Source organism: Nyctereutes procyonoides, unplaced genomic scaffold (genome assembly GCF_905146905.1).
Source record: "Nyctereutes procyonoides isolate TBG_1078 unplaced genomic scaffold, NYPRO_anot_genome, whole genome shotgun sequence".
Lineage (NCBI taxonomy): Eukaryota > Metazoa > Chordata > Mammalia > Carnivora > Canidae > Nyctereutes > Nyctereutes procyonoides.
In genome coordinates, this window is record NW_026575125.1 from 82,920,427 (window position 1) to 82,937,031 (window position 16,605).

Here is a 16,605-nt window from a genome sequence, read left to right on the forward strand (position 1 = left end):
TTTGGATTTTGATGAGGTACTCTTAAGCTTTGGAGAGTCATTTGTATGTATAAATGCAGCTTTCTTTGATGACAGTAGAATTTGGATCACGCTTATAGTTCCATGAATTCACTAGGGTTATGTTATATTTCTAATGTAAGTTGACACATGCAATTCCACTGCTCGCAATGAGTATTAAAACTGCAACTGGAATCAGGTTATCTAGACCTAAAATTGTTTTTTTTTTTCATTAGAATGTGATTAATTAAAATGAAGATGCACTTTTCAGATTTTGACACCGCAGCAAGATGTTATTTTTCTGATTAAAAAAATGTTTTCAAACCCAGGCTTCACCTTAGAAATGCTTTTGATAGCAATGATTAAAACTATCAACAGTCGATGGGACCCTATACATGTACCAGCTAATTATTTTTCTTGCCAATGTATGAGATATAGCAACTACTGGTTAGAGTGCAGCAGAAGTTTTTAAAAACAGCACACATCCTAAATACTAATCTCAATACTATCACATTTGAAAAGGTAGTGGGTCAACTGAAACACACAAACACAGAAAAGGAATTCACTAACTTCTTAGGTGGGACACATAACTACGTGGTAAATATTCACTGGCACACTTTGGGAAACTAACAGATCTTTCAGAAACAAAACACTCAACAACCTCCACGGTAAGGAGAAGTTGTGTTTAAGAACAAAAACGAGAAGGCCAGTTCTACCTAGAAACCACAAGCTGACAATTCTTTGGAGTCTGTTCAGTCTCCCTTTGATGCTGTTCATTGAACTGGAATGGGCAGCATGGAGCACTGAAGGGCAACAGAGATGGCTTGTCTCATCTGATAGCTGGTGGGGACTGCCGAGCACCTCCCTCAGCCCCTGGGGAAATGGCGTGAGATCCTGAGGAAGGTCAGGGATCTGTGCGACAGCAACGGTAGCAAAGTGGCACCTAGAGCTTCAAAGAAGCAAGGGTAAGAAAAGCAAAGCCAAAGGGTAAAGCACCCGACTGCACCTCTGCTGATTCGGGGTAAGCACCCCTGCAGTTGGTTGTGAAACGGACTTCATGTTAAGAGGCATAAAAAGGCAAATAATAGCAATAACACTAAGAATCACACTGACAAGAACAAAAAAAAAAAAGGAAAATGTGGCTATAAAAGAAAATAATAGAGGAGTTTCACTCTCCTTTCTGGGGAGGGGGTTGGGCAATGAGGGAATCAGATTCTATGTCACCTCTGAGAGCAGGGAAATTACAAATTTTCTTGAGTTCCAGAGCGGGGCGGGGGGGGGGGGGGGCAGGGCAGGGGGAGGGGAGGAGGGGAAGGGGAGGGGACGGCTTGACTTAGAGTCGAGTTGTTACTTGTTCTTCCTGTCCATCACCCCATTTGTGCATGAGCAGGTCGCAGGCCTCTCCCCAAGTTTCGAACACGTCCTCTGAGGAGTCTAAAAGTTTGGAATTTGAGGAGCAGATGCTGGATGCACAGTGAAGAGAGCTGGAACAGGCTAGAGGGCATTCACTGCTCGGAACAGCACCCCGGGCTTCACCTAATTCTACCTCACTGAGGTTCATTTCACTCTGAGAACAGGCCCCTGCTTTCCCTTTCTCCATCTGAGAATATCTGATGTCTTGCCACATGTAGTGCTGTTGAGCAATGCCATCCGAAATGGTGTACATTGGCTCTGAACTTGGTTCGGACATATGACCATTGAACTTGGAAAACAGGAGACCGAGTTTCTTGAGAGAAGGACCCATGAAGGAGCGTTTGCTCGATGACTCAGATTTTGACTTCCCTTGGGTGCCACTGGCTCTTGGCACAGTTCTGATGAGAGGTGGCCCGTGGCAGGCCTTTTTTTTGCAGCCTAAGTTGAAAGAGACACTCTTGGATTTGGCCCGTGCCCCACCACTGCCATCATTGGTATCGTCCCTCTGAGAGAGTTCGGTGCTGCTCATGGAAAAGCTTCTCCTTGAGTGTTTCCTATTTCCTAAGAGGTCAAGTACTTCATATCGAAAGCTGGAGATGTCCTGCTTTAATTCCTAGGGCAGGAGAGAAGACACCTTACGTTAAGAAGCTTGGTCTTGAGTTCAAAATAGGCTTGCTCATTGGGTGTCCTTTGGAAGGCTCCCAGTTTTGCCTAGTGCAAATTACAAAGTACACAGACTACCAGGAAAATCTTGCATTATTCCAGCACATGAAAAGCAGATTAAGAATTCTGTGGGCAGGGCTGGCCATTGGAAAAACTGTATAATTGGTAAAGTTGATTTCAGTTGGCCCTTATCATGAGGACACTAACGGACTTGTCCCTGTGAGAGCGCTAACTAGCAATTAAGGAACTAGCTCTCCTAGGCATATCTGCATATAGAAAAACTAGGGAAGAGGAAAACCGCTTTTAGGACCCTAAGGAATAAAAGTAGGGAACTGGAACGTGTCAGGTTAGAGACTCCTCTTTGAAGACTGGGGCGGGCTTAGGGGGTGGGGCTCCTGGCCACTCAAGTCCCCAGGAAATGTCTTCTATCTCTAACTGGCTGCCTAGAGGCTAGAATCCTCCTTTAAAATACAACTTTTATTTATTTTTATTTTTTTAAAGATTTTATTTATTCATGATAGACATAGAGACAGAGAGAGAGGCAGAGACACAGGCAGAGGGAGAAGCAGGCTCCATGCCGGGAGCCCCTTGTGGGACTCGATCCCGGGACTCCAGGATCGCGCCCTGGGCCAAAGGCAGGGGCTAAACCGCTGAGCCACTCAGGGATCCCCAAAATACAACTTTTAAAAGCTTAAGTTGGATCATATTGCTCCCCTGCTTTTAAAACTCTTGAGTAACTTGTCACTGACCTTGGGTAAAAGTAGAAATGCTATTCCAAGGGGATGCCTGGGTGGCTCAGCTGTTTGGCACCTGCCTTTGGCCCAGGGAGTAATCCTGGAGACCCAGGAACAAGTCCCATGTCAGGCTCCCTGCATGGACCCTGCTTCTCCCTCTGCCTGTGTCTCTGCCTCTCTCTCTGTATCTCTCATGAATAAATAAAATCTTAAACAAAAAAAGAAATGCTATTCCAAGGACTACAAGGTTTTTCAAGGCCTTGTGTCAGCTCTTCCTACTCTATCTCCGGACTCTCTACTGTCCACCTGCCTGGACATATTATCTCTTGCCTTGGGGCCTTTGCCTGTGCTATTCTCTCTGTCTAGAACATTCTTCTCCACAACTCTCCTTTATCTGGCTCCTCCTTTAAGCCTCAGCTTAAATGCGGCTTCTTCTGAGAAGCTGCCCCAACTCTCCAAATCCCAGTCGAGTGTCCCTCCTCTCTGTCTCCACAGCACTGTGTGTTTATCCTGTCAGAATACTCAGTCCTTCTATTGTTACCATCTGTGTGTCACTCTGAAGAGTGGGGGCTGGTGATATCTAGATATCCCAGGATCTGGTGGAATGCTTGGAACATAGCAAGCCCTCAATAGATGAGTTCTATCTATGGATTAGTATAATAGGCCTTCTAAGAAGATTTATTTATTAGAGAGAGAGAAAGAGAGGGAGAGAGAGTCTGGTGGGGGAGGGGCAGAGGGAAAGAGATAGAGAAACCCAAGCAGACTCTGTGCTGAATGCAGAGCCTTGACATGGGGATCGATCCCACAACCCTGAGATCACCACCTGAGCTGAAACCAAGAGTCAGGCTCAACCAACTGTGCCACCCAGGCACCCTGGATAATGGCCTTTTTTTGTTCCTTAGAAAGTATACATGTGTTCTAAGATAGAGTTTCTTAATCACTTGACATGTTGAGCTGGGTCATCTTGGTTGTGGGAGGCTGTCCTGTGCTTTGTAAGATGTTTAGTAGCAATCTTGGTCTCCACCCCCTAGGTGCCACTAGCATACACATCCAGTGTGACAACCAAAAATGTCCCCAGACATTGCCAGATGCGCCCTAGGGAACACAATTGCCCCTGATTGAGAACCATTGTTTTAGGCTAATGCTAGTATTATGAGAATTTTGATGTTTTGTGGTAGAGTTTATTAAATCTTAGATTTAATATTGGATTAGTTGGTCTTCATCTCTGAAGTAAAGAATGTCTTTACATTTGCAGGCATCTTCCTTTTGCTCTGTTGCCCCTTACTGCACATCCTTGCCACAACACTTAAAGCCCTCAATTCTCACACTGGGAGACACCCACAATATTAAAAGGATGCATAAGGCAAATTTCTTTTATTCTTAAAGCTGATTGTAGTGATAGACATTGATGAAATCTCTCCATTGACTGGATAACAGACCATTTTTTTTGAGAGAAAGAACAAGAGAGTATGTGAGTGGGAGTGAGGGAAGGAGAGGGAGAGGGACAAGAAGACTGTGCTAAGAGCCTGACTCAGAACTCGATCTCATGACTCTGAGATCAGGGGCTGAGCTGAAATCAAGAGTTGGATGCTTAACCATCTGAGCTACCCAGGCACCCCAATGACAGATCATTCTAAGAGAACATAAAAACCGTAGCCGTTTTTGCTGTATTATAGGCAGTTGAAATGATCACCAGAAACCTCCAATGCTGTGAAGATTAAATAATGCTTAGGAAATGTGAAATGAGAAACTACTTCATGATTTGATTACCTTAAAATTTTCTTCTGTTAGTCCCTCATTTGTTTTGGAATTTCTTATCATAGCGGCCACATATCTTTTGACTAAATTCCTGATAACTTCCTGGAAATTAAAAAAAAAACAACAGAGGCATTAAGTTTTCTTCTCAGGCTCTCAGTAAAATAAGAAACATACGCAAGAAATAGAACATGCTCAGACTGCCTTTGCAATAGGAAATCCTCCTAGGATCCAGTCATTTTCTGCAAAAATCCATCGGCTACAGTCATTTTCTGCAAAAATCCATCGGCTACACGAAGAATTACTATGTGTCTAAATGTGGTGGCAGAGTGGGCCATGCAAGATCAAATTCACCCAAAAAAGGAACATTTCTGCCCACACAGAAGGGAAACACAGATTCACATTTATAGAATAATGAGAGTGGAATAATCCTTGGATGGTCATGTTCAATACCCTTCCTTTCAGACTGGATTAAACTTTAACATTCCTAGTAAGATGAGAATTATTCTTTGCTCTTGTAGAATTGATAAAATCATTCTTTGGTGTCACAAAGTTTGCCGATTTCAATGTTTACTAATCGCATAATCCAATTTTCTTAAGGTCAATGTACACTTCTCCTTTATAGGGATGTAAAGTAGTCTTTTTTAAAAAGACTATTTGAGAGAGAGAGAGAGTGAGGGGAGGGGCAGAGAGAGAGAGGGAGAGAGAGAATCCCAAGCAAGCTTGTCCTGAGTGCAGAATGCAGCACGGGGCTCGATCCCACGACCCTGAAATCATGACCTAAGCCAAAATCAAGAGTCGGAAGCCCAACCAACTGAGCCACCCAGGCACCCTGGGATGGTCTCTTTTTTACTTAGCTTCCTGGGAATGGCACGCACGTGGTCACTCTGCTTTGTATTAGTAACGACAATGATGATAGATAACACTTAATGACCCAGAACACATGCACACACATGCACATGCACACACAATCATTTATACATGCTCACCACTTGATTGTCTCAACAACCCCGTGAGTTGTGTTTTATCACCCCCATTTCACAGATGAAGAAACCGAGGCTCAGTGAGGTTAAATGACTTGTCCAAGGTCACACCAACTGACCAAGAACTGTTTTTGTTTAGTCTCTGGGTTGAGCTTTACCTGATAATGTTGATTCTGTATCAGGCTGTCAGCGTGGCGTTCCTGTAATTAAAAAAGGACAGAAAGCTCCCATCAGTGGTCTCCCAGCAACTCATCCACTGGAATATATTTCTAAATATTAGGACTAGAGAATAACACAGGAGCTAAACTCCTGTGATTGGAGTGATTTTATGCTGTTTAATATAGGGACTGTCTGGAAGGGTGGAGTAGGGATAGGGGAGATAGAAAACAGTTTTGTTTAAAAAAGAAATGTAATTTTAAAAAGCCTTACTGTGAAGCTTCTCAAGTTGTGCCTTCTCCGTCTACCATCAGGATCTCTTTTGGGGCAGAAGGTATTGTTGAACCAGTTACCAAGGTATAGAAATGACTTGGGACTGGGGATGATGTTGAAAGGAGGTGGCAAGGTGCCGCCTTCATCAAAGTAACTCATCCAGAGCTTCGTCCTTGCAAACTTCCACTCAATATCGGCATGATCCTGTGAAAGAGAGATGTTCAAGAATTTGGAATGGGAAACTTGCAAAATGCACACATGACTTGTTCTAAAAGTTCATCTTGCTTCTATAGAGGGCAATCTGTCAGTTGGTTTGAAAATTCAAATTATACATATCCCAGGACCCGGTAATCCTACTTTTAGAGATTTAGCTTATCATTATACTTGCAAAAAGGTGCGTGCATAGGGTCATTCACTGTAGCACCATAGCTTGTCATAGCAAAACAACTGGCAACGACCTAAATATCCAACAGTGGGAGACTCTTTAAGTAAATGATGTTCTGTCCACAAAATGGCTTGCAATATAGCTATTGCAAATATAGTAGGTCTATTACCATTTTTATATCTGGAACATTTATATGTATATATGCGCTTATCCATATATCTAAGAGCTCCAAGACCTGGAAGTGCAAAAAGCAGCATAAAACATCTATTGTGTACAATTATGGCATTTATGCAACTGAAGAACCCTTTATATTACATGCTTACATGTTCTAGACAGGTACATACCAAACTGTCAACAGTGGTTATTTTTAAGGAGTGGAATCGGTTTGGGCAGGCTTTTTTTTTTTTAAGATTTATTTTTTTTTATTTCATAGAGACAGAGAGAGTGTGCGGGTGGTGAGAGGGAAAGGACCCCCTAAGCCGACTCCCAGTGGATCATGGAGCCTGATGGGGCCTCCATCCCAGGACCCATGAAATCACGACCTGAGCCAAAACCGAGAGTTGGACGCTCAAATAACAAGCCACCCAGGCATCGTGAGGCTTTTATTTTGTTCTAATTTCGCGTCATCGAGGTATGATTTCCGTAGAGTAAAATGGACCCATTGGAGGTGTTCTATGAGTTTTGACAAGTGTATATACCTGTGTAACCACCATCATAATCAAGATACACACAGACACACAGACACACACACACACACCTTTTTAGGAGTTTTGAGATCTGGATGGACTGCTGTAACCACCACAGTCAGGATACACAACAATCCCACCACCTTCCCCAAATTCCCTTGTGTTGCCCCTCTGTAATCAATCTCTCCCCAACTCCTAGCCCCTGGCAACCACTGCTCCAATCCCCAATGCTTTAGTTTGCCTCTTCCAAGATACTAGATAAATGGAATCATACAGTAAATAACCTTTTTAAAAAAAGATTTTATCTATTCATTTGACAGAGAGAGAGAGAGAGAAAGAGAGGGAACAAGCAGGAGGAATGGCAGGCAGGAAAGGAAGAAGTTGCCTTTCCGCTGAGCAGAGAGCCCAATGCGGGACTCGATCTCAGGACTCCAGTATCATTACCTGAGCCAAAGGCAGACGCTTCACTAACTGAGCCACCCTGGCACCCCCATAGGTAACCTTTTTGAAACTGGCTTTGAGATTCATCTACCTCCCATTTTAGTGCTGAGTGATTTTCCGTTATATGGATGAAGTTTGTTCATTCACTTCTTGAAGAACATTTGGGTTGTTTCTAGTTTTTGCAATTGTGACTAAAGCTGCTCTGAATGTACAAGTTTTTTTTTTTTGAATGTACAAGTTTTTTGTTGAACCTAAGTTTAACCTCTCTAGCTTAATTAGCTAGGGTGGTATTGCAATCACATGGTAATTGTACGTTTAACTTTATAATGAACTGCCAAACTGTCTTCCTGAGTCACTGTGCAGTTTTTCAAATTCCCACTGATTGCCCTGTAACTTCCTTAGCACTTACCAGGTTTTTATTTTTATTTTTTAGCAAGTTTTTAGTTCCATTCTGTTAACAGAAAGGATTATAATAGTTTCAGATTCACGATATAGTGATTTGGCACTTCCCTACATCACCAAGTGCCATTTGTCATGGTTTTAAAGTTTAGCCATTCTAAAAGATAAGTAGTTGGCGCTCATTATTTTAAGATGTATTTCCCAACTAGCTAATAATGTTGATCATCTTTTCATATGCCCAATATCTATATATCCTCTGTGGTGAAGTGTCTATGCAGATCCTTTGCCCAGAACCCATTCTGTTCAAAACACATTTTTATTGGGTTGTTTTCTTGCAAGTGTATTTTGATAGTTTTTTTTTACTATACAGGCGTACCTCAGAGATATAGCAGTCTCACTTCCAGACCATCACAATAAAACAAATCTCACAATAAATAAAGCAAGTCAAATGAATTTTTTCGTTTTGTAGTGCATATAAAAATTATGTTCATACTATGCTGTCATCTGTTAAGTGTGCAATAGCATCATATTCAAAAAACAATGTGCATGCTTTAATTAGAAAGTACTTTAAAGATTTATTTATTTTAGAAGGAGAGAGAGTATGTAGGGCGAGGGGCAGAGGGAGAAGGAGAGAGAAAAAATTCTTACGCAGACTCTCCGTTGAGCATGGAGCCTCATGTGGGGCTTGATCCCAGGATACTGAGATCATGACCTGAGCCGAAACCAAGAGTCGTATGCTTAACTGACCAAGCCACCCAGGCTCCCCAATTGAAAGTACTTTATTGCTAAAAAATGGTAACCTGAGCTTTCAGCAAGTCATAGACTGAACATAGATCACCATAACAAATATAATAATAATGAATATGTTTGAAACATTCCAAGAATTACCAACATGTGAGACAGAGACAAAAAGTGAGCAAATGCTGTTGGAAAAATGGTGCCAATGGACTTGCTTGATGCAGGTTGCCGCAGATCTTCAATTTGTAAAAAAAAAAACAACACCGTATCTGCAAAGCACAATAAAATGAGGTATGCTTATATTCTGGATACAAGCTCTTTGTCAGGAATGTGACTTGCAAATGTTTTTTGCCCATCTGCATCTTGTCTTTTCATACATTCAGTGGTGTCTTTCATAGCGCAATCTATTAATTTCAGTGAAGTGAAATTTATCATTTGGTCTGAGGATCTTAGTCTCTTGCTGGCTATTGGCTGAAGACCTTCCTCAGTTCCTTGCCACATGGGCTTCTCCATAGGACAGCTCATAACATGGCAGCAGGCTTCATTCAGTGGTAGTGAATGAGAAGAGCCATGGTCTTCATGTAACCTAATCTCTGAAGTGACATCACTTCTGCCATATTCTATTTGTTAGAATTGAGTCCCTAGCTCATAGTCAAGGGGAAAAGATTGTATAAGGGTTCACATGCCAGAAACTGGAGATCAGTGGGGGCCATCTCAGAGGCTTCTTACCACAGTATTACTTTCCAGAAATTGAGAAAATGAATGACTATAATTTTGAGTAACAAATCTTTTTCTAAGTCGTGTGGTTTATAATTCTTTGCTGTTGATAAAATATAAAGCGAACCTAACCAAGCTGTCAGATGATAGATTATTAAAATATTATTTCATGAAAAATCGTTACGTGGCTTTTTGGCATGTAACTCAGAGTTCAAAAAAACTGAATGACAATGGCATAATAAAACTGTCCATTCAGATGAACTTATTAATATGAAAAGGTTTCTTAGCACTTACTTTTATAAAAATAGAAAAATATAGTTGATGCTGAATTGTGTTCCTGAATATTACTTAATATTCTATGGCTATAATAACTGAATTTATTGGAAATGAATTTATTAAATATGTGAATAAGGTGCGAAATGAAAAACCCTATTCACATATTTAAGAAATTCATTTCCAATAAAAATGTATTTTTATGTCTTAGTTATTTACCAAAATTTGTATTGTTTTTGTGTATTTTTGAGCTGTTTTGTACTGCTAGCTGTGGAAGCATAACTAAAGTCAAAGGAAATGTTTTAACGTTTATTACCTTCTGGCCACAAGAAATAAAAAATTAAAATTTAATTTATATTTTTGTTATGAAGAACTATTATAGGGTGAACAAAGTAATAAAATACTTAAAGCAAAAATTGTACAACATCAGGATAAAATCCTGTGGGGATATGAATAGAAATAAGAATTTAAGAAGGAAAGGAATGATGTAAACTTTGTGCCCTTAAAGATTTTAGCCATTTAATTTTTAAATACATGTTTATGAGTCACAAATCACTATGGTATTCAGAGTCCATTGGATACATTTAAATGAGTGATCAGGTAGTTTTATTTCAAATGTCAATATTTACCACATTTCAGAAATTATATCACTTGCAATGGTTTAAACTTATGACATATCTAGATGTCAACCTGAAAACGTATAAAAGGATATATATTTTTCCCTCCAAATTCATTAGAGAGTATGCTTGAAAAACACTTGAATTGCCCCTGATGAGACCCAGAACTAAGACAGTTTCAGTATATAAATTGTACACACATGCACATATATGTGCACAATTATCGGTATAGTAACTATCACTGCCTTGACATCTTGCCTTGAGAGACAATGGTGCTGTAGGCAAACTGGCATGCAGGGGAGGACCGAGGTTCTTTCAACTGTATTTCTGAGCCCATAACACCAGAAACAAACCTTGAATTTTTCGTTTTACCCTTTGATGGCCACAAATAGCCCATCTTTCATCCACGGATGTTTCTGTAGTTCCTGAAATGAAGTGACTATTCAATAAGTATTTCTTAAGATGAACTGAGTCACATTTTCAAACTTGCCTAGATAACCTGGTATCTGGAAATGCTCTTTTCTTTTTCTTAATTCCTGTGTGAGTTAAGGTTTTTGTGTTTTAAACTCTAGGAAGTTACTACCTTTTTAAAAAATTTTTTTTTAATTTTTATTTTTTTTAACTTTTTTTTAAAGTAGTCTAAAATTCTGAGGGGAAAAATGTATTTAATCCCAAAAAATAGAGTTGTATGGTGGGCCAAGTTATAAACCATAGATATCTTTTTGAGCTCAGGAGTCTTTCTGGTGTCCCTTATTGTCCCTATCCCATTCAGGTAGAAGATATGATTTCGGCTAAGCATTTTGCAATCAGCTCAAGTACCCCCATTACTACCATTCCATGCCCCTAAGGCTCAGGTGAGCTCAGGTTGGGAATTACTATGTACTAATTTAGCAGAGAAGTTATTGCAAATTACTCTTATTTATTTATTTATTTATTTATTTATTTATTTATTTGAGACACAGAGAGAGAGGCAGAGACACAGGCAGAGGGAGAAGCAGGCTCCATGCAGGGAGCCCGATGCCGGACTTGATTCTGGGACTCTGGGATCACGGCTTAGGCAAAAGGCAGACGCTCAACTGCTGAGCCACCCAGGCATCCCCAAATTGCTCTCTTAATAGTCCTTTTCCAAAAAAAAAAAAATAGTCCTTTTCCATTCATTTATCATCTATCAATTCATGGTCCACTTAGCCTCCATTTTTTGATTCCTATGTTGAGCAACGAACTACTACATTACAGGTACTCTGCTAGGTGCTGGGTTTAGAGAGATGACTGCACAGTAGTGGTGGCAGGAGTATCACACAAAATATGATTAGTATACAGAATTAACACCTGAGTCCTGAAGATCTGGAAATAACAGACCACCTGGCAGGATTAAACAGTGTGAGCTGTAAAGTGATTAGTAAGTATTTACTCATACATTCACTCATTCATCAATATATATAGACACTAGGTATTAGGACTGTAGCAGTGAACAACTGGTCAAAAAGATGATTTGGCATGTAGAAATCTGTCTTATTTTCAATCTGTCAATTTCAAGGCGCTAATTTGAATTGCAAGATGATAGATGTGGCTTTTGTAGTTGTATTTGTCTACAACTTCCTTGAATGTATGATGCCCAAAAGGTTTTTATACAACTGCATGAGGCTAGCTTTTCACCTTTCGTGATGGACAAATAAGACACTATTTATTTGCTTATTTTCAGTGTTGGGTTCTCATACTCTCTGCCCTACCCTTTCTGCTCAACTATTACATCCTCCACGATCAGCCGCTGTTAGAACCCTACCAAAAGGGTTCTTTTGTGTAAGATACACTTATACAACCAGAGACTGTGGTTTTCCTCTTCCACACTTTCCAAAATATTCAGGACTTTGGTGCTACCATAAGTTGCTCTTCATAACACATAGATTTACATATGTGTTCTATGTCGTGTGTTCCGTGCATTGCCTTTGAGATAGTCAGGTTCTGTAGAGCAGACCAGGCCTCTATTTTACATTATCTCCATTCACTATCCCAGTGTGACTGTAGAACATACCCTCACATGTTGCTGACTGGCTCAGATTCTGAACACATGGCCACAGCTAGGTCAAATGAACACGTCTGTTCAATTTCACATTTCTCAACAAATCCAAGCTCAAGGTTATTTTCCTTGCAATCAAACCACACGGCCCATTTCTTACCAGCTTTTGACAAATTTTTGTGCACTCTCTTAGATCTCCTGCCAGCAACCATCTTGCTGTAGCAAATTGGAAAGCTTTATAACATAATGCTAAGGGAGAGTGGCAGGCATAGACATAGCAAAGCAGAGCTAATAATAACCGTTAAGGAGAAAAGCTACTCTCAAGAAATCTTGGGCCTAATCGCAGGCTGGTGGGAGGGTGATTTTGAGTAAGGGGATATTTTGGCATTTTTCACATTAACGAGTAGCTGCTAACTTCATCTGGGCAAAGGACCCATTCTGTTTCCCTATAAGGGGAAAGCAACACAAATTGCTGTGGGTACACACACTCCAAACTGAGGCGAGAGAATTCACTTCCCTGGCATTTCAAGGGAAGCCTACCTCCCTTGGAGCACTTCCTTCTCCGTTAGAATTCAGGGCACACTTCTCAAAGGTTGGTGTGCATATGGGGTATTTGTTAAAAATACAGATTTCTGGACCTTGCCCAATGTTATACGTTGCATTGTGGTTTTGCCTCAAAGCTAAAAATGCCATTTTGAAATGATGTAAGCATTTAAAATATATCATAGTTTTCTCCATTTTTGTTTGAATTCAGTTAAAAAATATACAGGAATCTTCAGAATATGGAAGCAGTCCAGCTCTCTTGGAAGCCCTAAGGTAGAGCAAGTCCCCTCAGTGAGTATCGCCATTCTTGGGACACCTGGGTGGCTCAGCGGTTGAGCGTCTGCCTTTGGCTCAGGGCATGATCCTGGGGCCCCGGGATCGAGTCCCGCATCAGGCTCTCTGCATGAAGCCTGCTTCTCCCTCTGCCTCTCTCTCTCTCTCTCTCTCTCTCTCTCTCTGTGTGTGTGTGTCTCTCATGAATAAATAAAATCTTAAAAAAAAAGAGTACCGCCATTCTCTTCCAGTGCCCTCACCTCCAGTTTATTACGCATGTACGCATGTGCAGTGGTCTAAAGGGAGGCCGGTTCCCTGTCACTAAGGGATCAGCAGTCCTCCTCTCTTCCCCAAGGTGGCCAGGTGGTTAGAATGTCCTGTTCCCATCACTCTGGAGCCTGCTGAGAGTGACTCTGATGCTGGTGATGCTGGTGTATCAACTTTACAGCCTTTGCACCGTAGTTCTGACACCTCCTCAATAGTCCAATTAGCCCTTCTCAGACTGCAAGAGCCCCTTCACTGGGTGTTTACAAACAGGTCCTTCTCCCTACGGAACATATGCAGTTGTCTAGTGGGCGGCCATTTTGTCTTCCCACACCCCCTCCCCAGGCATGAAACACCTGCGTATCCCTGTCCATGATTATGTTGCTAAGTGGTTGCTCTGACCGTTTGGGGGCTTGGTTGTGTCACTGTTTTACTGGTTACCCAGCTTCCAGCCCTAGAACAACTTCAGCACGCAGAGGTGGGGGTTGGGGGAGAACTTTCCAGAAAGAGGTAACACTATGAAAAGTGAGGCAGCATAGAGCGGTTGAGCGTAGCTATTGAAGTTAATTGAACTTCTTGGGATTTGTCAACATCAGTGGTTCTCAAGTTTCAGTGAATATTAGCATGGCTGGGGGGGCTTGCCAAAATGCAGATTCCTGGACCCCACTTCAGACCCACAAACACTGATGATGCTGTGGGGATGGGAGGTCTGAAAATCTATATTGTTTAATAAGCCTCTTTGGCTGATATCGATGCAGGTGTTTGTTGACCACACTTTTGGAAACATTAATCCTGCGATTCTACCTGCTAGTTCAGGTGTATTCAGCAGTCCAAAGCAGCAGACCAGCAGCTTTGCCTCCTCCCTGTCTATCCCTATCTTTCCATGGATAACCCCTCCACCCCAGCCCAGCTTTCATCCCTCTCTAGATGGGACAGTGGGAAATATAGTTGTACACCCCCAAAGATAATGTCATGAGGCCACCCAGCAACATGAACAAAGCTGGCTTATCAGGCTACTATGGAAGGAGTACAGTGTGCAGGAAGGAGAGGCAAAGGCAGCTCCCTAGCCTTTCTTAATGTGTGCACAATACAGCCAACGAGCTGAAAGGTGCCCGGGAGGATATCTGATGGTCCTTGAGGCTTGGTACTCTCTGAGTTTTCATTTTGGTGGGGTGGGGTTGGGGTGGGGCTGATAATGTTTAACATTGCAGAATTATTATTTTTTTCTTTTGGTTTTATTGACATATGAATTGGCATATATTACCATATAAGTTTAAGGCATACAACACAATGATTTGACCTATGTATATTTACCACAATAAGTTTAATTAACATCCTCATACAGATACACAAAATATTTTTTCCTTATGGTAAGAACTAGTACTATCTAGTTTTACCAATTTTCAATATATACCGTATATGTGTGTTTATATATATGTGTATGTCTATATATGTATATATGTATATATATATACAAACATATATTGGTATATATACCAATATATACTAGTAGTGTTAACTATAGTTGTCATATTGGACATTACATTCCCAGTATTTATTTATCTTAGAACTGGAAGTGGATGCCTTTTGACCACCTTCCTCCAATTTTCCCTCCAGTGACCACAAATCTGATCTCTTTTTCTATGAGTTTTTTTTGAGTTTTATTATTTTTTTATTTTTAAAGATTTTATTTATTTATTCATGAGAGACACAGAGAGAGAGAGAGAGAGAGAGAGAGAGAGAGAGAGAGAGAGGCAGAGACACAGGCAGAGGGAGAAGCAGGCTCCATGCAGGGAGCCCAATGTGGGACTCCATCCCAGGACTCCAGGATCACGCCCTGGGCTGAAGGCAGGTGCTAAACTGCTGAGCCACCTGGGCTTCCCTTTGAGTTTTATTTTTTAAGATTCCACATAAATCTAAAAATTTAAAATTTGTAAAATAATTTAAAATATTTTAAATATTTAAATATATTTAAATATTTTAACTGAGGACAATGAAAATGGCAGGAAAAACAACAACAACAACAGCTGTAAATTGATTCGGTGCACTAGGTCCCTGAGACTGCAGAAGGATCTACTTTCCACCTTCTAAAATGGTCCTTTGAGGTCCTCACAAGCATCACTGGGTTTTATTTAGCTTCCATTTAGTAAATGGAACAGAAGCACACTTGTAAAAACAGTACAGAGTCCCAAACAATAGACTGTTATGTTTCTCTCTCTGATTCCAAGGGACATGGCAGGAAAAGTGGCAAACAAGTTAGTGAGAGCACTGTATCACTGGAAATCCCTCCTCGGTGATCCACCTCTGACCCACTCTGCTGCTTTCAAATAAATCATCTGCTATCTGAGGTTCACAATGACATTTGGGCAGCTTTAAGTTCCTAAATTCTTGTGAAATCAACCAGTTGGGATTGCAGTCCCTTACTCTCTTGTCAGACAACCTCTGTTGTCATCTTGCCTGTTTCAGTGATCTTCCTCTTCTTCCTCCCTGTCCTACCCAAGGGTGGGGTGAGGGTGGGGGAGGGGAAGAAACAAGAGGGGCACTCAGCATAACTGGATGCTGGAGATTAAAAATGTGGTTCTCTTCCAGTAGACAGCTACCCCTCTCAGTTGTTATGTAAGAGAGGTGGGCCTCAGTGGAGTAGCACACAGCCTAGGTGAGTTTGTTGTTGTTGTTTTTTAAGTAGGATCCATGCTGGGCCCGAACTCACAACTATGAGATCAAGACCTGGGCTGAGATCACGAGGCAGATGCTCAGCTGACTAAGCCACCCAGGTGCCCCAGCATAGGTAAATTTTGCCTGAGGAACAGCACTGTACAAGCCTCTGGGTAATACATGAAATATGTAGGTCATAGTTGAGACTTGGAAACAAGCTATGTTACTTCCTCTAGGCCTCCAGTTTATCACTGCAAAAATTGTTCTCATGAAATCTCAGGTGGTCCTCAAAGCAAATAAGTTCTAATTGGACTCTCAGGTCCTACTGGGCTCAGTTGATGGAGCCAACATCCTGGACCCCCGATATCCTGACAAGGTGTGCTGGCCCTCATGGCATGGGGACCCTCTTAGCACTTTCTAGAGCCACTGTCTTCTCTATGTAAGTGCTTTCTTGCCAGTTTCAAACACGATGGGCCAGAAAATATAATGCCAAGTGTTTCACCTTTAGCTTGCTCCTGGGAAAAAGACATCAGACAGCCAGACCTCATTTGTCTAGAGCTTTACACTTTTCCAGGCACTTTGACATTTTCTCTTTTGATTCTCAGACCCACCCTGTGTAGTTG

General features: G+C 41.3%; 1 protein-coding gene across 1 annotated transcript in view; it reads right to left on the reverse strand.

Annotated features, from left to right (window-relative positions):
• Positions 1–1,330: 1,330 nt before the first annotated feature.
• Positions 1,331–16,605, reverse strand: part of TRPC5 (transient receptor potential cation channel subfamily C member 5) — a 151,409-nt gene continuing 136,134 nt past the window's right edge. The window contains exons 7-10 of the mRNA XM_055338618.1: positions 5,975–6,178; positions 5,704–5,745; positions 4,578–4,667; positions 1,331–2,023 (exon numbers count right to left, since the gene is read on the reverse strand). Of these exons, the coding sequence (XP_055194593.1) occupies positions 1,331–2,023; positions 4,578–4,667; positions 5,704–5,745; positions 5,975–6,178 (1,029 nt within the window). The remainder of the gene's footprint in view (positions 2,024–4,577; positions 4,668–5,703; positions 5,746–5,974; positions 6,179–16,605) is intronic.